Genomic DNA, 27,507 nt, shown 5'->3' with positions numbered 1-27,507 from the left:
AACCCTTTACCTGTAAAATCTGTTCGGGCTTGAAGCAAAGGAAGGGAAGATGTAGATCCAGATCAACAAGGGGGCTGTCGGGGTCTTCGTGAGATGGAAAGACGACTTGGAGGGGCTTCGCATTAAATAGCTAGTAAAAGAGGAAAAGATGGCGGGAGTTCAGTTTTGGTGGGTTTCATCGCCACAAACAGCAGGAGGAGATTACAACACGTTTTCTAAAGAGGATCGGAGTGGAAGAGGCAATGTGGTCGAGACCAGGGATCCCCAAACCCTTGGGCCGCCACTGGACCACGGCTAATTTGCAACCGGGCTGCCCGAGCGGTGGGCTGGGAATGCACCAGGGGTGGGTTGCTGCCTGCATTACTGCTGGTTCGGGGCGGAAAATTTTTTGCTCTGCGCGGGGGCGCAATTGCACCTAAAAAGGTCTGCGCAGGTACACAATGTTAGAAAAGGGGGAAAATGATATTTTGCAAAGATGATTGCTCTGTGCATGCGCAGAAACGAAAATCAAGATGTAACCGCCAACAATAGAACCAGTTCAGGGCCATGGCGGACCGAGTTACTATCTGCTCGGCCGAACTGGTAGGAACCCACCTCTGGAATGCCCGCAAGCACACTCAACTTGCTCTCTTGCGTGGCCTGGTTTCTTTCCAACAGACTCCTTCACAAAGTCTTTGTGATGTATCAGTGAATTACGCCACATTGTATATAGCAGGGGCATCAAACTCAATTTCATTGAGGGCCGCGTCAGGGTTGTGTTGGACCTCAGGGGCGCGGGGGGCGTGGCCAGGGAGCATGGCCTGCTCAATGTCATTCTTCGAGGCTCCGTTTTCGGCCAAGACAGCCTCCTGCAGCCTTCTGCCAGTGAATATGAGGCATGGGGGGGGGGTTTGGCACACGGAACCCTCCCGGACTTAATTTTCGGCCATGACGGCCTCCTACAGCCCTCTGCCAGTAAAAAGGGAGCTCAGGGAGACCATGTGTGGCCTGCCTGGCCTCCATTTTCGACTGCAATGGCCTCCTGCAGCCCTTTGTCAATGAAACCAACGTTCGGGGAGGCTGCATGAAAACTTGGGCTGTTTTCGCTGGCAGAGGCACTGTGGGCCGATTCTTTGTTGTTTCGAGGGCCAGCCCGCAGGCCAGATCTAAGCCCCACCGAGGCCTTGAGTTTGAAACCCCTGGTATGTAGAGTTTATTTCCGATAGTATATCTAAGAATCCTGGGTATACTTACATCGGATTTCGTTTTCTCTTTTGGTGTGAGCAGCACTACGCAGAGTGCAGAAAAGGTGTAAGGGGGAATAGGTTAAAGAAAGCAGAAACGTGAGATCCAGAAAAGGAAAGAAGAGCTCGAATCCCTCTTGCCAAAAGTGGCTTCGGACAAAAGAGGATCAACAAGGAAATCCTAGGAAGGCAGGAAGAGCAAAGCAGAAGGAGAAAGTTTAGCGACATGAGAAATCAAGGCAGTTCTCCATTTTGATGGTGAATGCCCCAATAGGCATCAAGAAAAGAATAAGACGGGCGTTTTGCAGTGGGAAAACGATGAAAAGGGTGTGTGAGAATGACTTTGAGAGACGAGGGGAAGAGATGCTATCTAGGGAATGATCAGATAAAAGAATGGGTAGCCCTCAGCTGCTTAACGGCCAGAGATAGGAACTTAAAAAAGACCCACCCTAATAGATCAAGCAGATAAAATGGGTCTGTGGGAGATCTGTACTTTCAGATTTACGAGATTGTGTTAAAATTTACAATAAAGTAAATTTAGCTCATCTTATCCGTGTTTCCTGTTGGGCTTACAAAAAGTCAAGAAGGAAATCCTCACCGTTCTCTTCTCAAACACTACTCCTTGTTTGCACTAAAGCACAGGAAGTCATATAAACTATAATATATTTTTAAGTATTTACCAGATGAAGCTGCCCAGGAGGAGGGCTGGGTATCAGAGATAACTTTGCTGCAAATTCTTTTATATGTTCCTCGATTTCTGACTCTTTGTAAGGCTTCAGCCGTAGCAACAAACTGCAATTTTTAAAAAAGTAACGTGAGTACAAGGTGAGTAGGAGGTTGAGAAGAATTCTCGTGCCTTTCAAACATTTGCTTCTTCTGCAAACAATGTACCATCTTATTGCTCTTTAATTTAATGCTTTTCCTTTTTCAAGTATGGATCTTAAGTTTCAAACCAATTAAGCTTGCAGAACAATTCGTGCAAATGGACAGAAGGACAGACAATACAATCGTGCAAATGGACAGAAGGACAGACAATAGTAGAGTTGGAAGGGACCTTGGAGGTCTTCTAGTCCAACCCCCTGCCTAGGCAGGAAACCCTATACCGTTCCAGACAAATGGCTATCCAACATCTTCTTAAAGACTTCCAGTGTTGGGGCATTCACAACTTCTGGAGGCAAATTCTGTTCCACTGATTAATTGTTCTAACTGTCAGGAAGTTTCTCCTCAGTTCTAAGTTGCTTCTCTCCTTGATTAGTTTCCACCCATTGCTTCTTGTTCTGTCCACAGGTGCCTTGGAGAATAGCTTGACTCCCTCTTCTTTGTGGCAACCCCTGAGATGTACAATGTATTAAGTAGATTAACTGTTAATGGTTGAAACTAGCTGTACATAATGTGAATGTATGGTCACTCCGACTCCGTGGTATTGCATTGTTTTAAATGTAAAAATAATAAAAATATATATAAAAAAAAACAATTCGTGCAAATTTAATCTCGTTTTGCAGCTCCGCTCCTGCCAGCTTATTATAACTATATGAAATTAAAGTGGAGTTCAGTAGGACATAAAATTCAGCACCTTGCTTTAAAAATTTAGAAGCTGCAAATTTGTAACAGGAGAGCTCTGTCCTCGTTTGTTATCAAAATCTTTAAGAAGCTACTTCAAAGTGGTGTCAGGTTTCCAAGTAACATGCAAGCAGGACTCCGAGGCAAGCAGGTTCCTCAAAAAACAGGACATATCATACTGTCACAAACTGGTGAAAACCGACTCTAAAGGTTCTCGCAGGTATCCCCTAATTACAAGTAAAAGTTTTCCCTCCTTTCCCAAACAATCAGTCACATGGTCCAATCAAGCTGCTTGTCAGGCCTGCAGGCATCTTTTCTTTTGGATCTTTGGCCTGCCCCACTTTCTATGCATTTTCTATTGTGGGAAAATGGGAGCGGGGATTGTAGGAGTTAGATGCTCTGTAGCCATAACAACATCCTTTCTAGAAAGCCAAGGTCATCCTTTGTCTTTGCACCTGACTGGAACTGGATGGGTGGAAGCTGCTAGCATGGCAGTGGGAGATTGGACCATGGGATGGACTTGTGGGTGTGGGGGCAAGATCTTGAACTTTCAACTGGGTGGGGAAAACCGGGAAGCTTTCAGATTCGGGTTTTCCCAGATGTGCCAACATGGCTCTCTTAATAAATTGGAAATTTGAGCAATACTTTGCCTTGGACTCTGATTTACTTTTGGATGTTATTTGGAACCCTGCCACTGCTGTCTGGTTGCTTGGTAAATGAACTGTTGTAAGTCAAGGACTACTTGTAATTGCTAAGAAAATTGTGGCTCTATCCCAGCAGCTCTATTTATCCTCACAAAGAAAAAAGCCACCCAAATTATTTATCCTTACCAAGACAAACAGTCCTTCAAGGCGTTGAAATATGGGTACCTGGATATGACACAGACAGCAAATGGTACAAAGTACGCATCAGATCGAGAGCTCTGAAGCTTATCCCAATGTGCCTGCCCATTGTAAAGACGTCCCTCCTAAAGAAAAGAAAAAAAAGCACAACTGCTTGTGACTTAGTTGTCTTTCAAGGACGGGAAAGTTATTCACGTACACACAAAGACCCACAACTACACAACTCTGTATTACAAAGTCAGCCAAATCAAAAGATAGAATTTTACGACTAGAAAATACGATCAAGGGTTATAGCCTCTTTCAGAAAATCATGTTGCAAACATAAGAAAATCTCAAAGCAAGAGATAAAGACTCCAGGCACAAAATCAAGTTAGTTCCTGAGTTACGACCGTAAGGGAGACAGTTGGGATGGTTGTAAAGTGAGCCACCACGTGACAGGACTGCATTTTGCAACCTTTTTTTATAGCAGTCATTAAGCTAAGCCAGCAGCCATGAAGCAAACGCCACAGTCACCTATTGTTTGCTCTGGGGCAGTTTTTGATTGAAACCAGCAGTAACTACCATATTTTTGGAGTATATGATGCAACTCCCCCCCCCCCCAAAAGAGCTTGTAAATGTTGGGGCATCTTATACACCGAATATAGCCATTTTTGGCTTCCCGATGCTCCACTCCCGCATCCCATTTTTGCAAAAAATGGAGGCGTTTTTGCCTTCCCCCAGCCCCCAGCAGCACTCTGCAGGCTTCAGCAGGACTGGGGAAAGGCAAAAATGCCTCCGATTTTTGTGAAAAATGGCCCGTTTTCTGCCCGAGTGTTCCTGGGGGCCGGGAAGGACAAAAACCTTTTTTTCTTACTTGCCTCTTTGAAATCTTGGTGCGTCTTATACACCGGTGCATCTTATAGTCTGAAAAATACGGTAATGGTTTCTAGTAAAAAATACTGTCAATTGGGATCACATGACACGCGGCACTGCAAATGGTTTCAAACATAATTGCTGGGCGCACAAAATACAGTCGTATGATTTTGGGGGCCAGGGGAAGATGTTGGAGCTTGGAATCTGGGTTCTAAGTCCCATTTTTGGGGTCTGGCGTGACTTCAAATGGTTGCTAAGGAGCTGGTCGTAAGTCAGGGACTATCTTTCGTCAAAACATTCTGAAATTAGTCAATGATCCAACACTGGAATAGGTCAAATTTTGATTAAGGTCAAAATAATTTTTAAAAAATCATACTTGCATAGGCTGATAATACTGGGCTACAACTCCGTAAGTTCGGTTTCCTAAAACATCCGTGAAAACGAGAAAATGAAACTGGTCCTCTCTGGATTCACATGTGACATAAAATCCTCCTGTAAAAACAAAATAAAACAAAAACAATAAAAACATTGCAGAAAAAGAGCTCAGGTCTCACGGAATATCGCAGAATATCAGTAAAAGGACCATAATTTACATATTTACAAAACAATAGCAGAGTTGGAAGGGACCTTGGTGGTCTAGTCCAACCCCCTGCTTAGGCAGGAAACCCTACACCACTTCAGACAAATGGCTGTCCAACATCTTCTTAAAGACTTCCAGTGTTGGGGCATTCACAACTTCTGGAGGCAAGATGTTCCACTGATTCATTGTTCTGTGTCAGGAAGTTTCTCCTTAGTTCTAAGTTGCTTCCCTCCTTGATTAATTTCCACCCATTGCTTCTTGTTCTACCCTCAGGTGCCCTGGAAAATAGTTTGACTCCCTCTTCTTTGTGGAAGCCCCTGAGATACTGGAAGAATGCTATCCTGTCTCCCCTAGTCCTTCTTTCTATTAAACTAGACATACCCAGTTCTTGAAACTGTTCTTCATATGTTTTAGTCTCCAGTCCCCTAAACCCCTGAGATATTGGAACACTGCTATCATGTCTCCCCTAGTCCTTCTTTCTCTTAAGCTAAACATACCCAGTTCCTGCAACCATTCTTCATATGTTTTGGCCTCCAGTCCCTTAATCCTCTTTGTTGCTCTTCTCTGCACTCTTTCTAGAGTCTCCACATGTTTTCTACATCGTGGCGACCAGAACTGAATGCAGTATTCCAAGGGTGGCCTTACCAAGGCATTATAAAGTGGTATTAACACTTCACGTGATCTTGATTCTATCCCTCTGTTTATGTAGAACTGTGTTGGCTGTCCTTGGCTTAAAACAGTTCATTTAGTGACCGTTTGAAATTACAACAGTAAAAATAGTGACTTCTGGCTGTTTTTCTCATCACCGTTGCAGCATCCCCATGGTAAGGAGTGGGCAGGACAGCGGAGAAGATTACAGGAAGCCAGCTTCCTGTCATTCAGGATGCTGCTTATAAGCTGTATGTGCTTAGGTATCAAAGCAGTGTTAGAGACCCCACACGCCCACTTTATGGTCTGTTTCTGTTGCTCCCCTCTGGGATGAGGTTTTGAAGTATTTCTAGCACATGGGTGTCAAACTTGATTGGGGGGGCGTGGGAGTGACACGGGACTCGTGTCGGGGGCACTTGTGGTGGCCAACTACTAAGGCAGGATTTTCCTGAGACCCTCCCTCACACCAATTATAATTTCCTTCCTTCCCTTCTTTTTCCTTCCCTCTTCATTCTCCTTTCACGGACAGATCTTCACACTCCTGAAACTAATCTAACGACCGAATGAATGAATGGTTTCCTGCAAAAGCCCACTCCCCTTTCGCTCCTCTTTTATTTCCCATGGGAGGGGCCAATCACTTTCCACCTGTGACTTTACTCCCAAGTCAACCCTGATTTCTGAGTTGTTCTTTTCTTCTGGCAGCTCTCCGCATGCGCACACTAAGAACAGGCTCCAGCTGTTCCTCTGCCTCACTGCTGTTTAGCTCCGAAGGCAGCTGACAACTGCCAGACAACCTTGGCCCCCCGCCTCTACCTCCGACCTGGAGCCCTCGTCCAAACCTTCCCCAGCCTCCAGGACTGGCCCATGCTCCTTCCCAACCTCCCCACTGTCCGAATCTGCTGCCAGCTCTGCTGGCTGCTGGTGGGCCACAATAATAATATATGTGGGTACATGCATAGATTTCTATGGATTTATTTTGTCATGTTTATATAGTGTATATTGGAGGTGGTGACCCTTTGAGAGCTGTCTGCAATGAAATTTCATTTTAATGTACGCCAATTAGTCACAGTCATAATGACAATAAAGTTATTCTAAGTCTGAGTAATGTGATCAAAATTCAGATACTTGGCAACTGACTCATGTTTATGACAGTTGCAATGTCCCAGGGTCATGCGATTACCTTTTACAACTTTCTGACAACTTTCTGGGGAAGCCAAGTTTCACTTAACAACTAGATTACTGACGTAACACCTGCAATGATTCAGTGAAAGGTCATGAAATGGGGCAACCCTTGTAGAACAAATGTCTTGCTTAACAACAGAAATTTTGGACTCAACTGTGGTCATATGATCTTTATATCCCCAAATCCTCCAGACCTTCAAAAACTATGAGGTTGATCATTGTTTCTCCCTGTACAATATGATCACTCAAGCTGAGAAAGATCACTCTAGATAAGGAGTGCTTAGATCTGGTCTGCGGAATCAGCCTGGAAACAGCAAAGGAACGGCCCGCGGTGCCTCGGCTGGCAAAAATGGAACTCAGGGAGGGGGGGCAGCATGCAGCCCCCCAGCTCCATTTAAATGACTCTATCAAAACAAATGGAGAACAAAACAAATGGAAAACAAACCAAAAGGAGACATGTTTCCCCTTTTGCACTTGAGCATGCAAGAAGGGACAAGAAAGGAGAAAGGGAAAGAGGAAAGACAAAGAAAAAGAAGAGAGCGAGGAAGGAAAAATAAGGAAAGAGGGGAAGAAGAAAGGAGAATGTAGAGGGAAGGAAAAAGAAGGTAAGGAAGGAAGGAAGGAAGGAAGGAAGGAAGGAAGGAAGGAAGGAAGGAAGGAAGGAAGGAAGGAAGGAAGGGGATTATAATGAGTGAGGGTCGATTTCAGGGAAGTCCTGCCTTAGCAGTTGGCCACTACAGATGCCCGAGATGAGTCCCATGTCACACCCATCATGGCCACATCCCAGGCCTCCGAGATCAAACACAACCCTGATGTGGCCCTCTAGGAAATCGGGTTTGACACCTTTAGGCTAGATATTGCTGAAAGTCACCAGGAGTCATTTAAAATTTCACAGGGTATAAATTGAAGGAACAAACAAACAAACAAACAAACCAGATTAAAAGAAACCTGAGTTTGAGATGTGTGCAGGCTTCTAAATCTCATCGGTGTTGACTGAGGATCATCTGTTGAATCATCTTTCGAAGTTACCAAAAAAGCCGCTCACAACTCGTCCTCGCACAGACAATCTGCACTGCAGCATTCCCACAGTTACACAATCAAGAATTGGGGAACTTTTCAACCAACATGTATGATTATGATGGTTGCAGCTTCCCAGAGTCAGGTGATTGTCATGCGTGGCCTTCCCAGAGGGCTTCCGACAAGCAAGGCCAATGGGGGGAGTTAGATTCACGTAATGGCCATGTGAATTGCTTAATGACTGTGACAAAAAGTTCATAAAATTACAATTGCATTGTTTAGCGACAGACGTTCCTGTCGTAACTATGGTTGCAAGTCAAGGACTACTTGTGGCTGCAAATGTTCTCTGATATTCTATATTGCGTGTGTGTGTGTGTGTGTGTGTGTGTGTGTTCCAGCATAACTATGGAATGCCGCAAGCAATTTCAACCAAACTTTTATACACAGATAACTTATTCTCTGGAAACAAATATTGTGGGGGTAAGACACCCCTAATACCTCTCGGGGTGTGTGTTCTGTTAAGATACAGCTTGTTGTGCCCTAAAATGGATTCTATTGTACTGTCATAAAATGGATTCTACTGTGCAGCGCACAGCTTCACAGTACTCCACAAGTAGGCTCCCTCTGATAAGGGGGAAAATCCAACATTAGAAATTACATTTGGTCCAGACATTTTCTCCCTATAATTAAATATCCGGGTGTTCTGACCACCCTCTATGCCTGTGAATAAACCAGAACACAGGCTTGGCTGTTTGCCACTGTTTAATTACTGAGATAACGAATCCTTTGGCTGAGGGCCCTGGCAACTCACGTTCAATAGATTAACTCTGCAGCAACCCAGATAAGTCAAATGAAGCCACGCAGATAGTCCAAACAAACAGACACGGCTAGAATACAGAGATAGATTTTCTTAACTACTAATTCGAACGGTTGTTTCCTGCAAATGTCCCCTCCCAACGCCTCACCTATAAACTCTCTTGGGAGGGGCCAATCCACAACCACCTGTGCTTAATCATCTTCTGTGAGTCTGCCTATGGAGTTGCTGTTTCCGTTTCTCAGCCCTTCTCAATCTAGCATCAGGGACAAACTCCTTTGATCCTCCCCACTGCTCCATGCCTCAGGCGCCTCCTGGTGGCCAGCAAGCCTCTCTGGTCCCTGCTCTCTGAACCCTGCACAGGGTCCTCCACATCGTCCAGGGCAGACTCATATGGTTCCTCGCTATCCGAGTCCATCAGCAGCTCAACCGGATCCTGCTGGACCACAACACCCGGGCAACGGTGGGTAATCAGCTAGTAGATAACTAAAACGCAAAGTTACACAAAATCTTTAATCACACGTTCTGCACCTTTGCAATGAAGTGATAGATAGATGATAGATAGATGATAGATAGATAGATAGATAGATAGATAGATAGATAGATAGATAGATAGATAGATAGATATCTTAATAAATAAAGAGAAATAACCTGGAAAGCAAAGCTGGGGCAGTCCATTCAGGTCAACATCTTTGGGGACAGCGACGTCTTCATCCTCGGGTATTTTGGGGGCTACGTTCACAGTCTTGGCCTCCTCCATCTTAAATTTCTCTTTCCTTTTTCGGAACGAGCGGCGTTTGGTTTTATTGAGCGCGTTGCTATTTAGAGGAAGAGCTTGCAAATCTTCCTTGCTGATAAACGGAGGTACAAAAACAGAGAGAACTTCTGGTTCGAGTGGGATGGTTCTCACGTCCTTTTGTTGTGCAAGCTAAATAAAAATAAAAATAAAACAGAAGTAAGATAATTGGGATGGATTTTGCGATGGGCAATATGTGAAGTCACCTTTTTTAATATTGAGCTGCTCTCTCTTCCTTCCATGTGCTTTTTTTTTATAGCTCTCCAAAACCTCCTTGAATATCATCAATGTGCAACTAAAATTCTCACGTATGATTGTTTGTTTGTAACTCTGGAGTGGTGTGGTGGCCTAGAAGTGAAGCCCTCACCTCACAATCTGGAGGCTGTGAGTTCGATCCTAGGTAGAAGCAGATATTTCTCTCTCTCTGGGCACACTGAGAATATATCTGCTGCACAACGCTCCATGTCAGGCTTCCAAATAGCATCCAAAATTAAATCAAAGTCCAAGGCAAAGTATTGCTCAAAAGTTCCAATTGATTAAGAGAGCCATGTTGGCACATCTGGGAAAACCCGAATCTGAAAGCTTCCTGGTTTTCCCCACCCAGTTGAAAGTTCAAGATCTTGCCCCCACATACCCACAAGTCCATCGCGTGGTCCAATCTCCCACTGCCATGCTGGCAGTTCCACCCATCCAGTTCCGATCAGGTGCAGAGATGCAGAGACAAAGGATGACTTTGGCTTTCTAGAAGGCCTGACACTCCGCATTGGCGACAGGAAGGGCATCCGGCCATTAAAACATTCGGCTAGCTCCATTCAGTTGCCCAGACTCTCCCCCGCAAGGGATTATGGGGTCTTTAAATGAAGATGAGGATTGTTTGTTTCTAATTTTCAATCGGGTGAAATGGTGTGTCATAGGGCAACACATTGTAAATCAACATTCCTCAAATATACTAACTTGAGGAATGTGTCCAAAATCCTGAATCCATGGCTCCCATGGGATTGAAATTTGGCAAAGTTGTGGCCCTTCGGTGCTGTTTTGCTCCCGCAGTCACCTGATCATCATTTCTAACATTCCGACAAGGAATATTAGCTTCCCACAAGGAAAGTCAATGGGGAAGCCAGCAGGAAGTCAGACGTCCTTGGCCAGCAGGTAAGTAAATGGGTGCTACTGGGTTAGGGAAGGGGTGAGAGGGGTGAACAGGGCAAGTACCATGTAGGTCAGGGAGGGTGCGTGAGGAACATACGGAGAGAGTACAAGAGGATGTGCAAGTGGTGTCTGAAATGATGGCCTAATGGGTCACAGGTTCTCTGATGATGGCTAAATACTGAAGATACCTTTAGATTGGAAACCAATAAAAGCTATGGCATAACCCCTAAAACCAAGATATGACCATTGTAAAATTATTTATGCTTCTGTCTATATTAATTAATTAAAACCCTGAACCTATTATTATTTAATTTCCTATTAGATTGATAGTTCACTTTTATTCTACAACTCAGTGTGGTGTCTGTAATGTATGTATGTAACAAAGAAGAGGAGGTCAACTTAATTCCCAAAGTACCAGAGGGCAGGACAAGAATGATGGTGGAAACTAATCAAGGAGAGAAGCAACCTGGAATTGAGAAATTTCTTTTTCAAAATAAATTTTATTTCTATTTACTACATTTCTTAATGCTTAATAGACATTGTGTTGCCTGGGTATTTAAACTGCTTAACAATTACTTAACAGATTCCATTGTTACGCCCCATCCCTTTTTTCCAACCACTGGTAAAATAAGTTCCGTGTAAGTTCATATTCTGTGTCTTCTTTCTGTTTGAAATTTCAATGTAAGTCTCTCTGCACAATCTAATATCTTCTTAATTACCTCTTAATTTTGCAGTAAGGAGAAACTTAACAGTGAGGACAATTAACAAGTGGGGAGACATGATGGGAGTGTTCCAATATCTCAGGGGTTGCCACAAAGAAGAGGGAGTCAAACTATTCTCCAAGGCACCTGAGGGTAGAACAAGAAGCAATGGGTGGAAACTAATCAAGGAGAGAAGCAACTGAGGAGAAATTTCCTGACAGTGAGAACAATTAATCAGTGGAACAGCTTCCCTCCAGAAGTTGTGAATGCCCCAACACTGGAAGTCTTTAAGATGATGTTGGATAGCCATTTGTCTGGAATGGTAGGGTTTCCTGCCTAGGCAGGGGGTTGGACTAGAAGACCTCCAAGGTCCCTTCCAACTCTATTATTCTATTCTATTCTGTATCAAACGATTCCTCTGTAAAGTCCGAAGAGCTTGAATGGAGAGGACGGAATCCAATGCAATTAATCGGAGTGAACCGATCGCCTATTTCTAACCCCATCCGACTCTAGGTTGCCATGGTTATCATTTGGTGAGAATTATCAGGCAGGAATACGCTGGGGCTGCTTTTCTGCTTAATGGTGTTTCTTGGCTGATAGAAGTTTCCATCTCTTAAAGCCTCACGCAGCAGGGCTGACCCAGGGTCTGGCGATATCTAAAACGGTATAGGGTTTCCTGCCTAGGCAGGGGGTTGGACTAGAAGACTTCCAAGGTCCCTTCCAACTCTGCTATTGTATTGTATCTATCATCTATCTATCTATCTATCTATCTATCTATCTATCTATCTATCTATCTATCATCTATCTATCTATCTATCTATCATCTATCTATCTATCTATCTATCTATCTATCTATCTATCATCTATCTATCAATCTATCATCTATCTATCTATCTATCATCATCTATCTATCTATCTATCTATCTATCATCTATCTATCTATCTATCTATCATCATCTATCTTCCATCATCTATCTATCTATCATCTATCTATCTATCAATCTATCTATCATCTATCTATCTATCTATCTATCTATCTATCTATCATCTATCTATCTAAGTAGAACGGCTTATCTTCAGAAGTTGTGGGTGCTTCATCACTGGAGGTTTTTAAGAAGAAACTGGACAGCCACTTATCTGAAATGGTATAGGGTCTCCTACTAAAGCAGGGGGTTGGACTAGAAGACCTCCAAAGTCCCTTCCAGACCTATTCTATTCTATTCCATTCCATTCTATTTTATATTCTGTTTTCTATTCTATCTCCCATTTCCCCCACCATATACCCCCAGCTCTGTGAGGTGGTTGGGCTGAAAGCAAATGGCCGGCCCAGTTTAGGTACTTATCCATAAGGGAGGACTAGAACTCGCAGCCTCTTGTTTCTATCTAGAAATCAAATAAAAGTTTAAAAAAGTTAAAGTTTCGAAGTTCAGCACCTTCACCACTACACCAAACTAGCTCTGTGATTTCTCTTGACTTTGTAAGCCCTCCAAAACTGTACGTACGGTCCATACTTATATATCAAGACTTTGCCCGTCAAGTTGTAAACCGTCACCAAAATGCACAAAGCAAAGTGTTAACCATCAGTATAATCTTCTTTTCCAAGAATGCGGCAGTATTCCAGAACCGGGCAGAGAAAACATAAACAATAGCAAACAATTGATGTCATCGCACATCTGATTTGTTAATTTGCATGCAAACAAAAATTCACGGGCGTTTGTAAAAAGGGCACCACACCTACAATCGGTTCTCACTTTAGATTGAAACTTTAGATTCAAGAAGAGATTGGACTTAGAAATGGTGTAGGGCCGTGATGGCAAACCTGTGGCACGCGGAGGCCGCTCTGTGGGTACAGGGGAGCAGTTTTCTTCACAGGAGGCTGCTAAGCCCAAAACGGGCCGTGGGAGAGGCATGTACATGCGTGGGGGTGCGGGGGACACGGGGTGGGGGTGTTGGGCAGGCGTTGCATTATGGGCATAGGCACGCGGGGGGGCTGTTTTATGCATGCACGGGCTTTCGGCACATGACGACAAAAAGGTTAGCAAATCACTTATGTAGGGTCTCCTGCTTGAGTGGGGGGTTTGACTAGATGATCTATAAGGTCCCTTCCAACTTTGCTGATCTGTTAAATCTGAAACTGGTTTGCTCTACAATTTTCAATGAGATTTTTTTTTTAAAAAAAAAAATCCAGCTCTAATGTCTTTCCAGCAAGTTTTCATTTATTTGTTTGTTTTTAACGCATCGGCAACATCTTACAGCAATTATGTTTTCTTTTGAAGCTTTTGTTTACCCTTCAGTTGAGCAGTTCTGTATGTGGACATTCAATATCAAAGGTTTTTAAATGTTATTACAGTTCGGCTTTTTTTTTTTAAATAAAGAATGCTCGATTTTGTTTCTCTCTTAAGGAATGCCTGGGACCTGAAATCGCAATGCTTTATGACCAAGAGCTAATATTCTAGAAATTATTTCAATTTTTTTTTCACTTTTTCTTATTAACTGCCAGAATGGATGCAAGCCCCCATCCCTCTTATCACCAGGAATAAGTGTTGAGAATCACTAGCTGGAAGATGGAGGGACACGGTGGCTCAGTGGTTAGGACGCTGAGCTTGTCGATCAGAAAGGTTGGCAGTTCGAACCCCTAGCACTGCCTAATGGAGTGAGCTCCCGTGACTTGTCCCAGTTTCTGCCAACCTAGCAGTTCAAAAGCACGTTAAAAATGCAAGTAGAAAAATAAGAACTACTTTGGTGGGAAGGTAACAGCGCTCCATGCGCCTTTGGTGTTTAGTCATGGTGGCCACATGACCACGGAGACGTCTTCGGACAGCGCTGGCTCTTTGGCTTTGAAACGGAGGTGAGCACCACCCCCCAGAGTCGGGAACGACTAGCACATATGTGCAAGGGGAACCTTTACCTTTACCTTAGCTGGAAGATAAATGGTGGCCACAGAGAAAACTACATTACTACCCCAAGCAGGGGTGGGGGTGGGGGTGTCAGGCTGTGACAATCCAAAGAGTTCTGGGGGAGGAACTTCAGACCTCCAGCTTCACACTTTAATACAATACAATACAATACAATAGCAGAGTTGGAAGGACCCTTGGAGGTCTTCTAGTCCAACCCCCTGCCTAGGCAGGAAACCCTATACCGTTTCAGACAAATGGCTATCCAACATCTTCTTAAAGACTTCCAGTGTTGGGGCATTCACAACTTCTGGAGGCAAGCTGTTATAGCAGAAGTGTCCAACTTCCAACTTTATAGCAGAAGTGTCCAACGATGGCAACTTTAAGACTTTTGGACTTTCCCCCAGCATGGCTGGCTGGGGAATTCTGGGAGCTGAAGTCCACAACTCTGAAAGTTGCTAAGGTTAGAGGCCCTCCTCTATAATGTGAAAATCACACAATAACATCACAATACAACACACTGTGGGTAGGTAGCTGTGCACGTACATGCGTGCACAAGGGGGAACCTATTTAAACATGTTTCCAGAAATGTATGCTTTCTTCTGTTGGAAGAAATGTCCACCTGGGTTCAGTTCCAACTGGGGGAAAAACACTGGAAAGAAGGTTTACTGATGGTGGACAGGATCACACGGCTTGAAGATGTTGGGTGAAGATGGAAAAAGGGCAGAGATGCTGAGAGTTGCCTGGGCTTTATACCCTCTGTTGGGCTTTTGAAGTTGAGCTTGTTTTCTGATTGGTTGTCAGATTCCCATGTGGGGCCATGCAGGGGCAACTGTGTAAGGCCCATGATGTTGAACCTATGACATGCATGCCCAAAGTGGCACATGGAGCCATGTTGCCTGGCATGCTCGGCATCCCCCGTTCCTCTTCCGGTTTTCTGGGGCGCAATCAGCTGGACTTCGTTTATGTGGCAGTGCCAGAAGCTGGAAGAGCTGGCCTTCCATTTTCCGGAGTGGGCATGCTTGCTGACCAGCGGATAGTCGTGTGCTCATGCGCGCCAGTAACCGGAGGTCTAACTGGCCGGCACACATGTGCCCACTGGAAACTGGAAGTGCATTTCCCGGGGCGCGCATGCCCCCTGGGCAGCTCCTCTTCTGGGTCGCATCCCAGACAAGCGCAAGCACTCCCTTTTTGTGCTGAAAAGGTTCGCCATCCCATCCTGAGTCCCAAGCTTGGTTGACTCTTGCTGGGTGATGATGCAATGAAAAAGCTTTAGGCAATTCCTCCTACGGCTCCACCTGAAGGAGGCAGATCTTTGTTATGTAGAATAGACTGGCTCAGGCCTTAATGACCCATTGACAGAGGTGGGGGAGGGTGAGTTTCTGCCTCCCTTTTAGAGTGAAACATTCTGCCCTTTTAATATATTCGATATTTCATTTTTCCAGGAGAGGGGTGGGTACTGACTTCCTACATTCCTGTTCCCACTTTTCAGCAAACCGTGACAAAACAACGTGTTTTTAAATGCTAAGCTGTTTATTGGGTTAAATAACTTACAAACTAGCTGGACAAAAGTTAACGTGCTCGCAGACGAGAGAAAAATGAAGGATTTTTTGGTTTTTTAAAGGCAGGGTGAAGAATAGTACCCTTGGAAATTTTCTCTGCTGTTTTTCCCCATAAGCTGATTGGAAATAGTCCTATGACTCAGCCTGGGGAGAGAGAGAGATTGTGCCATCGCATTACAACATACGTTGTAGTGTCCACAGAACCAGAAGGAAATAAATCATCCAATTCTGAGCAAAGAAGCATACTTTATACCGTGCTAGGCCTGGCACTGTCTCAACCTTGGTAGGTAGGGTCACTCTTGTCCTACCTCATATATTGCAAAGTTACAGTGGGTGTGAGAAACCTGGGCAGCTATTTTCACTTTACCGGAAGTCCTCGACTTACGACCACAATTGTGTCCAACATTTCTGTTGTATGAGGCGCAGGGGTTAGAGTGCAGTCATGCAGGCTCCTTCTGCTGACCGCTGGCTGCCTGCAATTGGCAGTTCAAACCTCACTAGGCTCAAGGTTGACTCAGCTTTCCGTCCTTCTGCGGTCGGTAAAACGAGGACCCGGATTGTTGGGGGCAACAGGCTGATTCTGTAAACAGCTTAGAGAGGGGTGGAAATCCTTGTGAAGCGGTCTATAAATCTAAGTCAGTCCTTCCTGCCTTCCTTCCTTCCTTCCTTCCTTCCTTCCTTCCTTCCCTCCCAGTGGCTAGAAAGCAGTATTGCAGGCTAACTCTGCCCACTGCCAGCAGTTTAATTCTGACCAGCTCAAGGTTGACTCAGCCTTCCATCCTTCCGAGGTGGGCAAAATGAGGACCCGGATTGTTGAGGGCAAGAGGCTGACTCTGTAAACCGCTTAGCGAGGGCTGTAAAAGCACTGTGAAGTGGTATATAAGTCTAAGTGCTATTGCTAAGTGAGACAGTTGTTAAGTGAGTTTTGCCTCTTTTTATGGCCTTTCTTACAATGTTTTTTAAATGAACTGCTGCAGTTATTAAAGTTAGTAACCTGGTTGTTAAGTGAACCCAGCTTCCTCACTGATTTTGCTTGTGGGAAGGATTTCATAGGGTAAATCACATGACACCACCCGGGGGGGGGGACACTGCAACCATCATAAATACGAATCAGTGGTCAAGCATCTGAATTTTGATCACGTGATCATGGGGAATGCCGCAAAGACCACGTGGAAAATGGTCAAATCGCTTCTTTCAGTGCTGTTGTAACATCAGTCACTAAATGAACGGTTGTAAGCAGAGGACTAACTTAACACAAATCTAGATAGAACTTCCTTCTATTTATTAGTATCTTCTAATGCTAAACACGGTGCTGTAATCTGCTGCTTGTCCTTGAATCTACCCTGTTTTTTCCCGAAAATAAGACCTCCCAGGATAATAAGCCCAATTGGGCTTTTGAGCGCATGTGATAAAATAAGTGCACCCCGAAAATATTGCAACACAGCAGCAGCCATGAAGTGGCCACGCTGGCCGCCTCCTGCACCTCAAAAATAATAAGATCTCCCCAAAAATGTCAAGCGCTTATTTCAGCGGTCAAAAGAAAATAAGACCCTGTCTTATCTTCAGGGTATACAGCTAAATAAGAAATAAAACGAATTGGAGATGAGCAACCACGTTCAAAATATTTTTCCTGGCTCCTTCAAGCCCCCCAAACTCAAAGGAATATTAATCACTTGTGAGGCCAAAAAACAAGGCAACATCTCCATGTGACAACCTAGGCATTAGACAAAATCATATTTAATCACCCACTTCAAAAGTACAGCTTTGGTTAATACCGGATCTGCTTAGCATCAAACACGGTAGCAATTAACAGAATAATCTGAGAATTAAACAAGTAGCTGCATCATTCTGTATTTTCTTAAACTAGAACAAAAAACGTTATAAAGAAGGGAAATGAGCAATGCTATTGATATAAAAACTGCAGCCAATTAAAGAAAAATAAAACCGGCTCAGTTACATCCTGTTTCTTTTGCAAATGGGAAGATACGTTTCGTCCCACCCTTATTACAACATGTATGTATCATGCAAAACAGACCAAAAAAACCCCGCTATTCTGCATTAGGAACATTTGTGCAAACTAAGACTTGCACAGAAATATGACAATAGCAGGCCAGCCTTCTAAGTACGAGAGATAATTAATATTTTCTAAACTAAAGTAAGATACTTTTGGCCAGAGTCTTATGGGGCAATTTAAAATGGGGCCAGAATAAATGTTAAATGCAATTTTTTAAAAAAATTCTTAAATGTGACAATGATCATGAGATTCCTTTCCGGTCATGGATATAAAATAGTCTTTTTTCAGTTCGTTTTGGAAACCTCTAAGATTATATTCAAAGGTTTCTGATGCCACCTGCCCTGTGAGGCAGTGGTGGATTCAACATTTTTAACTAACGGTTACATAGGCGTGGCTTGGTGGGCGTGGTGTGGCTTGGTGGGCGTGGCTTGATGGGCATGGCAGGGGAAGGACACTGTAAAATCTCCATTCTCTTCCAATCACCTGGGACTCGGGAGGCAGAGAATAGATGGGGGGGCAGAGCCACTCAGAGGTGGTATTTCCCGGTTCTCCGAACTACTCAAAATTTCCGCTACCGGTTCTCCAGAACTGGTCAGAACCTGCTAAATCCCACCTCTGCCTTCAGATCGGACTGACCTAAAATTAGCAAACTACCATCAACAAACTTAGTACACGAAGGATTTGAAGTCTGCAACCACTGAGAAAAATGTGACACAGGGGCTGAAAACCTCAAGCAAACCTCTTCCCCAACTTTGGATAATAGAAATGCTCTCAAGGAGTCCAACATGTTGACACACAAAAACTAGCAAGAGGCAGAAGCTACAAATGGTCATTGGGAGGTGGAAAAAAGTAGCCAACCAGAGTCTGAATGTCTTATGGAGGTTCTGTCATCCAGTTGTCGTGATTGTCCTTAAAGGTGCTTTTTCAAGAGGCCACTGGACAGCTGGAACCAGAAAGTCCAGTTGCCTCTTGAGAAAGCACCTTTGGGACAACCAGTGTCAGATAACAGTAATTTTAAAAACCCAACAAGAAGAAGATAGTGGCGATGTTGGAAATGCAATGTTACGCTAGGGACCTTCTACCATATGTGGTGGGAGTGCTCGAAAGCTGGGCCTTTTGGCACCAGGTAAGAAAGTGGCTGGAAGAGACGTTAAATCAAAGGACAGAGCTGAGGCCAGAGCTATTTCTATTAGGGATCACAAAAGAAAAATATAGCAAAGGTGAATTATATTTAACGTTGCATATTTTAATGGCAGCAAGAGTGGTCTTCGCACAAAACTGGAAAAACAAGAGAGATTCCCCCAGAACAAGAAATTTATTATTTATTATTTATTTATTCACATTTCTAAACCGCCCCCTCTCCCAAAAAGGGACTCGGGGCGGTGTACAGTCCACAATAAATCACAGATAAAATACAAATATAAATAGGGCTATAAATATATGTATGTATGTGGAGGAGGTTAAAATTAAGAGTCCTGTACAGAGGAATAAATATGAGGCTAAAAGCCCTAAAAACAATTAAAACTAAAACATTACCCTTAAAATAACCAGATGAGAATATACTACCAGGAGTTCATAGATGTAACATTTATAATCATGCCAGGCCAGCTAGTCGGAACAGGTGAGTCTTCAATTTTTGACGGAAGGAGCGGAAGTCCGAGGTGGTTCTAATGTCGGGGGGGGGGGAGGTCATTCCAGAGGGTTGGGCCCATCACAGAGAAGGCTCTACTCCTCGGCGCCGCCCGCTGGCATTGCCTAGTGGACGGCACTTGGAGAAGGCCCTCTCTGTGAGAGCGGATTGGCCGCAGGGATGTATGTGGGAGGATGCGATCCCGCAAGTAACTAGGTCCTGAGCCATGGAGCGCTTTAAAGATAGTAATCAGGACCTTGAAACGCACCCGAAAAACCACAGGTAGCCAGTGCAGCTCGCGCAGGAGCGGTGTTACGTGGGAGTATCTAGACCTCCCCATGATAACCCGCGCGGCCGCGTTCTGGACTAGCTGCAGTCTCCGGGCGCGTCCCAAGGGAAGCCCCATGTAGAGAGCATTACAGTAATCTAGGCGAGACGTCACCAGCGCATGAGTGACTGTGCGTAGGGCATCCCGGTCCAGTAGGGGGCGCAATTGGCGCACCAGGCGAACCTGGTGGAACGCCCCCCTTGCCACGGCTGCCACATGGTCATCCATTGACAGCCGGGCATCTAGGAGGACGCCCAAATTGCGCGCCTGTTCCACAGGGGGCAGTAGCTCGTCCCCTATGGCCAGCGATGGAGTCAGCTGGCTGAACCGAGGTGCCGGAAGCCACAGCCACTCAGTCTTGGAGGGGTTGAGTTTGAGTCTGTTGTCCCCCATCCAGACCCCGACGGCTTCCAGACACCGGGACATCACTGCGACAGCCTCGTTGGGGTGGTTTGGGGTTGAAATGTACAGCTGCGTATCATCAGCGTACAGATGGTATTCAACCCCAAAACCACGGATGATCTCGCCCAGCGGCTTCATGTATGCATTGAACAGAAGGGGCGAGAGAACCGACCCCTGCGGCACCCCACAAGAGAGTGGCCTCGGGGTCGATCTCTGCCCCCCTGTCAACACATATTGCATCCGGCCGGAGAGGTAAGAGTCGAACCACCATAACACGGTGCCTCCGACTCCCATCCCCTCCAGCCGGCGCAGAAGGATACCATGGTCGATGGTATCAAAAGCCGCTGAGAGATCTAATAGGACCAGGATAGAGGAACAACCTCTATCTCTGGCCCTCCAGAGATCATCAACCAACGCGACCAAGGCTGTCTCAGTGCTGTGCCCGGGTCGGAAGCCGGACTGGCGTGGGTCTAGATAATCGGATTCATCGAGGTGACGCGGAAACTGCTGCGCCACCACATTCTCAACAACCTTCGCCAAAAAAGGGAGGTTGGAGACTGGACGATAATTAGCTAGCTCCATTTGGTCAAGTGAAGGCCCCTTGAGTAAGGGCCTCACCACCGCCTCTTTCAAGACGGTAGGTAAGGATCCCTCACCCAACGAGGCGTTCACCAGGCCCAGAAGCCAGCCTCGTGTCACCTCCCAGGATGCCAGTACCAGCCAGGAGGGACACGGGTCCAATGAACATGTGGTGGGTCGCAGCCTTCAACGCAACCTGTCTAAATCCTCGGGGGCAACAGAGTCAAACTCCTCCCAGAGTGGACTCACAAGACTCACTGTTGACGGCCCGTCCAGACCACTGGAGGAGGCCCATCCGCTCCGGATCTGAGCGACTTTGTTCTGCAGATATTCTCCAAACTCCTCTGCTCTACCCTGTAAGGGTGCCCCCCGCGTCTCTTGCACCAAGAGGGAGCGGGTGACCCTAAACAGGGCGGCAGGGCGGTTATCCACAGACGCAATAAGAGCGGCACAATGTCTACGTTTAGCCGCTCTCAATGCCACAAGGTAAGTCCGTAAATAGGCTATAATAATAAAGAAGATACTGATGTGTGCAGAAATAGACAGGCTGACTCTAGAGCTCAAAGACAAGGGTAAGATGGAATACCATGAAATCTGGGACAAATGGTACCAATGGTTAGAAACGAGGAGAAAAGGTCGGGACAGAAAAAGACAGATAAGAACTGGAAAATATGGCATTAATATTGTACGCTAGGTAGGAATTGGATATGTATATGTAATGATAGTAACTATATTGGAGTCCTAGTGGACAACCACTTAAATATGAGCCAGCCGTGGGCAGCAGCTGCCAAAAAAGCCAACACAGTTCTAGGCTGCATCAACAGAGGGATAGAATCAAGATCACGTGAAGTGTTAATACCACTTTATAATGCCTTGGTAAGGCCACACTTGGAATACTGCATCCAGTTTTGGTTGCCATGATGTAGAAAAGATGTGGAGACTCTAGAAAGAGTGCAGAGAAAAGCAACAAAGATGATTAGGGGACTGGAGACTAAAACATATGAAGAACGGTTGCAGGAACTGGGTATGTTTAGCTTAAGAGAAAGAAGGAATAGGGGAGACATGATAGCATTGTTCCAATATCTCAGGGGTTGCCACAAAGAAGAGGGAGTCAAACTATTTTCCAAGGCACCTGAGGGTAGAACAAGAAGCAATGGGTGGAAACTAATCCAGGAGAGAAGCAACTTAGAACCGAGGATAAATTTCCTGACAGTTAGAACAATTAATCCATGGAACAGAAGTTGCCTCCATAAGTTGTGAATGCCCCAACACTGGAAGTCTTTAAGAAGATGTTGGATAACCATCTGTTTGAAACGGTATAGAGTTTCCTGCCTAGGCAGGGGGTTGGACTAGAAGACCTCCAAGGTCCCTTCCAACTCTACTATTGTATTGTATTGTATTATATAATGAAAGGGATTAATGGGTAGGTAATTTTACTGACTACACATGCCTATGTAATGGATATAGACTGTTATTGCTGTAAGATCAAAAAACTCTATGGAAATCACTATGCCTGAAATGTCCCACTATGTCCAATGTTTTAAATGTTTACCTCATAAAAACCATTTTAAAAAAAGATGGTGGCTCACAGAGGTGGACCAAGAAAGTTGGCCCCACCTGCCTATGTCTACGTGATTCCTAATTTTATTGAATTCCTGTTAATTTTAACCTTGTTAACATTTTAAACATTTTACAGGTAGTCCCCCACTTACAAACACCATTGAGCTCAAAATTTCTCTTGCTAAGCAAGACCGTTGTGAAGTGACTTTTGCTCCATTTTACAACCTTGATTGCCACAGTTGTTAAGGGAATCACTGCAGTTGATAAGTAACACCCGGTCGTTAAGTGAATCTGGCTTGCCCCATTGACTTTGCTTGCCAGAAGGTTGGGAGAGGGTATCCCTTGTTACAGGACACTGCAACCGTTATAAATGTGAGTCAGTGGCCAAGCATCTGAATTTTGACCATGTGACCACAGAAAATCTGCAACGGTCATAAATGTGAATCAATTTTTTCAGTGCCCTGTTGTAACTTTGATCACCAAATCAAAGACTACCTGTATAGTCTTGTTTTTATTGTATCAAAAGCTGCCCAGAGTCACTCCAATACAGGTGGTCCTCGACTTACGTCCATAATTGAGCCCCAAAATTGTGTTGTTAAGTGAGACATTTGTTTTGCTCCTATTTTACGACCTTTTGTGCCACAGTCATTAAGTGAATCACTGCAGCTGATAAGGTAGTAACCCGGTTGTTAAGCGAATCTGGCATCCCCATTGCCAAGCATCTGAACTTTAATCATGTGACCATGGAAATCCTGCAACAACGTAAGTGTGAAAAACAGTCGTAAGTCACTTTTTTCAGCACCGTTGTAACTTTGAATGGTCACTAAATGAACTGTTGTAAGTCTAGGACTACCTGTAGTGAGATGGGTACCAAATAACCTTAATAAATAAATAATGGCTTAATAATGAAGTGAGCAGAAAAATACATTTAATGGATTCAAAATCTTCTATCTATATAAAAACGGCTGTGTGTGTGTGTGTGTGTGTGTGTGTGTGTGTGTGTATGTGTGGTCCAGCATAACTCTGGAACGCCTGGAGCAATTTCAACCAAACTTGGTACACAGATGACTTACTTACTCTCTGGAAACAAATACTATGGGGGTAAGACACCCTTAACACCCCTCGGGGGTAGGGATGTTCTGTTAAGATGCAGCCTGTTGTGCCTTAAAATGGCTTCTACTGTACTACCGTAAAATGAATTCTACTGTCCAGCGCAGTGGAGTTGCCATGGTAACGGCTTCACAGTACTTCTAAAGGGGGCTCTCTCTGATAAGGGGGAAAATCCAACATTAGAAATTATGTTTGGTCCGGACATTTTCCCCCTATAAATAAATACCCGAGCAACCAGCACTTGTAACTAATAAATTCAAACCTCAGCCTAAGAATCAGGCCTTTCCATTGGGAAATGAACAGTGCTGAACAACAAAACAATCAGCTCTCTTTACGGTCGCACAATAATTACAGATAGTTCTCAACTTAAAAGAGTTTATTCAGTGACCTTTGCGAAGTTACAACGGCACTGGAAAAAGCGAGCTATGGCTGTTTTTCACACTTAACGACCACTGTTGCAGCCCCATGGGCACACGATCAAAATTCAAACGCTTGGCAACTGACTCATATTTATGACGGTTGCGGTGTCCCGGGGTCACGTGATCCGCTTTTGCGACCTTCTGACAAGCAAAGTCTATGGGGAAGCCAGATTCACTTAACGACCATGTTACTTAACTAGTGATTCACTTAACAACCATGGCGAGAAAGGGTCGTAAAAGGGGGCAAAACTCACTCAACAACTGTCTCACCAACGGAAATACCGGGCTGAGTCGTGGTCAAAACTCAAGGACTTGCTGTGGTCCATGGGTGGGGTTTATTTGCCTTTTTTTTTTTCAAATCTCCCCCAAATTTCTGCCAAGATCTGGTGGATTCATACAAAGGCCACAAAAATAAAGACAGGCACTCCTCATCATACAAGAGTTCGTTTAGTGACGGTTCAAAGTTACAACGGCACTGAAAAAAAGTGACTTAGGATCGTTTTTCACACTTACGGCCGTTGCAGCATCCCCATGGTCACGTGATCCAAATTCAGCCACTTAGTGACCGCTTCATATTTACGCCAGTGGCAGTGTCCCGGTGGGGTCACGCAATCCCCTTTTGAGACCTTCCAACAAGCAAAGTCAACAGGGAAGCTGGATTCCCTTAACAACCAGGCGACTAACTTATCCACCACAGGGATTCACTTAACAACTGAGGCAAGAAAAGTCGCCCAAGAGGGGCAAAACTCACTTAAGAAATGTCTCGCTTAACCACAGGAATTTGAGGCTCCGTTGTGGCCGTAAGTCGAAGACTCCCTGTATACCATTTTTCCTCCTATCATTTCTCCCCAGGCTCAAGGTTGACTCAGCCTTCCATCCTTCCGAGGTGGGTAAAAAGAGGACCCAAATTGTTGGGGGGAAATAGGCTGACTCTGTAAACCGCTTAGAGAGGGATATAAAAGCACTGGGAAGCGGTATATAAGTGCTATTGCTCTTCTTTCCTTCTTTCCTTCCTTTCTTGGTTAGAATGCAGTATTGCAGGCTGACTCTGCCCACAGTCAGTTCGAGCCTGACCAGCTCAAGGTTGATTCAGCCTTCTGTCTTCCCGAGGTGGGTAAAATGAGGACCCGGATTGTTGGGGGCAAGAGGCTGACTCTGTAAGCCGCTTAGGGAGGACTGTAAAGTACTATGAAGTGGTATGTAAGTGCTATTGTTATTGCTCTTCCTTCTGTCCTTTTTCCTTCCTTCCTTTTCATTTCCTTCTTTCCATCTCCTTCCTTCTTTTCATTTCCTTCTTTCCTTCCTTTTCATTTTCTTCCATCTCTCTCCTTCCTTCCTTTTCATTTCCTTCCATCTCTCTCCTTCCTTCCTTTTCATTTCCTTCCTTCTGTCTCCTTCCTTCCTACTTTTCATTTCCTTCTTTCCTTCCTTTTCATTTCCTTCCATTTCTTTCCTTCCTTCCTTTTCATTTCCTTCCTTCCTACTTTTCATTTCCTTCTTTCCTTCCATCCATCCTCCGCTTAGGGAGGACTGTAAAGTACTATGAAGTAGTATGTAAGTGCTATTGTTATTGCTCTTCCTTCTGTCCTTTTTCCTTCCTTCCTTTTCATTTCCTTCTTTCCATCTCCTTCCTTCTTTTCATTTCCTTCTTTCCTTCCTTTTCATTTCCTTCCATCTCTCTCCTTCCTTCCTTTTCATTTCCTTCCATCTCTCTCCTTCCTTCCTTTTCATTTCCTTCCATCTCTCTCCTTCCTTCCTTTTCATTTCCTTCCTTCCTTCCTTTTCATTTCCTTCCTTCCTACTTTTCATTTCCTTCTTTCCTTCCTTCAGTCTCTCGCCTCCCTCCCAGTTATTCGAATGAAGTACTGCAGGCTACTTCTGCCAAGAGTTCGATCCTGACTGGCTCAAGGTTGACTCAGCCTTGCGTCTTCCCAAGGACAGTAAAAAGAGGACCCAGACTGTTGGGGGTCAATAGGCTGACTCTAGAAACCACTTAGAGAGGGCTGTAAAGCACTGTGAAGCTGTATATAAGTCTAGTGCTATTAACTCAGCCTTCCATCCTTCCCAGGACGGTAAAATGAAGACCCAGATTGTGTGTGTGTGGAGGGGTCAATAGGCTTACTCTATAAACCACTTAGAGCGTGTGGTAAAGCACTGTGAAGTGGCATATAAGTCTAAGTGCTAGTGCTAGTAAGGAAAGAAGAGAGGGAGGGAGGGATGAAAGGAGGGGAAGAAGGAAGGAAGGAAGGAAAGAACGAAAGAGGGTGGAAAGAAAAAAGGAATGAAGAAAGGAAAAGAGGAGTGAGGGAGGGAGAGAGGGAGGTGGGAAGGAATGAAGAAAGGAAAGGAATGGGAAGAAAAGAGAGAGAAAGGAAAAGAGAGAAGAGAAAGGATCGAGGGAGATAGAAAGGAAGGAAGAGGAGGGAGGGAGAAAAAGAAGGGGAGGGAGAGAGGGAGGTGGGAAGGAATGAAGAAAGGAAAGGAATGGGAGGAAAGAGAGAGAGAGAGAGAGGGAGAAGGGGAGGGAGTGACTGAGGAAGGAAAGATTTAATAGGATTTAACCCTAATCCCTGCCAAGACCTGGCAACCTTCATACCAAGGTTGTAAAAATACAAGAAATCAATAAAGCAAAAGCCTGGATTCCGGGTCAGGCAGGTGAGCCTGCAAAGCGCCACCAGGTGTTGCAGGAGGAAGATCCGGGAAAAGCTTCCTCCTCCCTGCAAAAGGCTCCCACCGGATTTCTAGGCAACGAGGCGGCCGAGGAGGAAGCGAAGGCACGGGCGAACCTTTACCCCGCGGGCCAAACTGTCTCGCGGGACGTGGGAGCGCGGTCCAAACGCATTCCGACGTTTCCCCGAACACGCGTGTTTATACCTGACGCGCTTCTCTGGCTTTCTCCCGCGAGACTCCGACCAAGACGCAGATTTCCAGCACGGCCGTGGGCAGCAGCAACTCCTCCATCGCCCCAGCCCGGCCCCCCGCCCCCCGAGCCTGCTGGGTGCCGAAAGAAAGAACGCCCTCTCCGCCCCGCCGGCTCAAGCCGGACTGCTGAGGAGGCAGCGCTGCGCCGGCCTCCCCGTCAGGGAAAAAAGGGGAGGGGCCGAGAGGTGAGGGGCGTGGTCATGGACTCCCGGAGGCGGAGCTACGCACGCAGGCGCGGAAGGGCGAGGGGCAAAGGAAGCGGGCTCTCGAGGCCTTCGGAAAAAAAATGGGCGGGAACCTCTCGCTCCCATTTCCGACCAATAACAGAGTCGGAAGGGACCTTGGAGCAGGGGTCTCCAACCTTGGCCGCTTTAAGGCTTGTGGACTTCAAATCCCAGAATTCCTTTGTCTTAAAGTAGCCAAGGTTGGAGACCCCTGACTTGGAGGTCATCTAGTCCAACCCCCTGCCCAAGCAGGAGACCTCCCCTCCCCCCACATACACATATCGTTTCTAACAGACTGATCAAGGAGAAATTCAACCTAGAAATAAAGAGGAATTTCCTGACACTAAGAATAACAGAATAAGGGAGTCAGAAGGGACCTTGTAGGTCATCCAATCAACCCCCCCCCAAACTTGAGACCCTACACCAGGGGTGTCCAAACTTGGCAACTTTAAGACTTGTGGACTTCAATTCTGGGAGTTGAAGTCCACAAGTCTTAAAGTTG

The 27,507-nt window shown here is 45.2% G+C and overlaps 1 protein-coding gene across 1 annotated transcript in view; it reads right to left on the bottom strand.

The window, feature by feature from the left end:
• The window catches only part of DENND3 (DENN domain containing 3), a 71,255-nt gene extending 44,416 nt beyond the window's left edge, over window positions 1–26,839 (bottom strand). The window contains exons 1-6 of the mRNA XM_081951043.1: window positions 26,734–26,839; window positions 9,370–9,646; window positions 4,854–4,969; window positions 3,614–3,750; window positions 1,904–2,015; window positions 11–130 (exon numbers count right to left, since the gene is read on the bottom strand). Of these exons, the coding sequence (XP_081807169.1) occupies window positions 11–130; window positions 1,904–2,015; window positions 3,614–3,750; window positions 4,854–4,969; window positions 9,370–9,646; window positions 26,734–26,820 (849 nt within the window). The 5' untranslated portion in view covers window positions 26,821–26,839. The remainder of the gene's footprint in view (window positions 1–10; window positions 131–1,903; window positions 2,016–3,613; window positions 3,751–4,853; window positions 4,970–9,369; window positions 9,647–26,733) is intronic.
• Between the last annotated feature and the right edge of the window lie 668 nt (window positions 26,840–27,507).

The sequence above is a fragment of the Natrix helvetica genome (assembly GCF_964273705.1).
Source record: "Natrix helvetica genome assembly, chromosome: 4".
NCBI classification, from domain to species: domain Eukaryota; kingdom Metazoa; phylum Chordata; class Lepidosauria; order Squamata; family Natricidae; genus Natrix; species Natrix helvetica.
The sequence above is the reverse complement of the archived record's forward strand: the minus strand, read 5'-3'. Positions and strand labels throughout refer to the sequence as shown.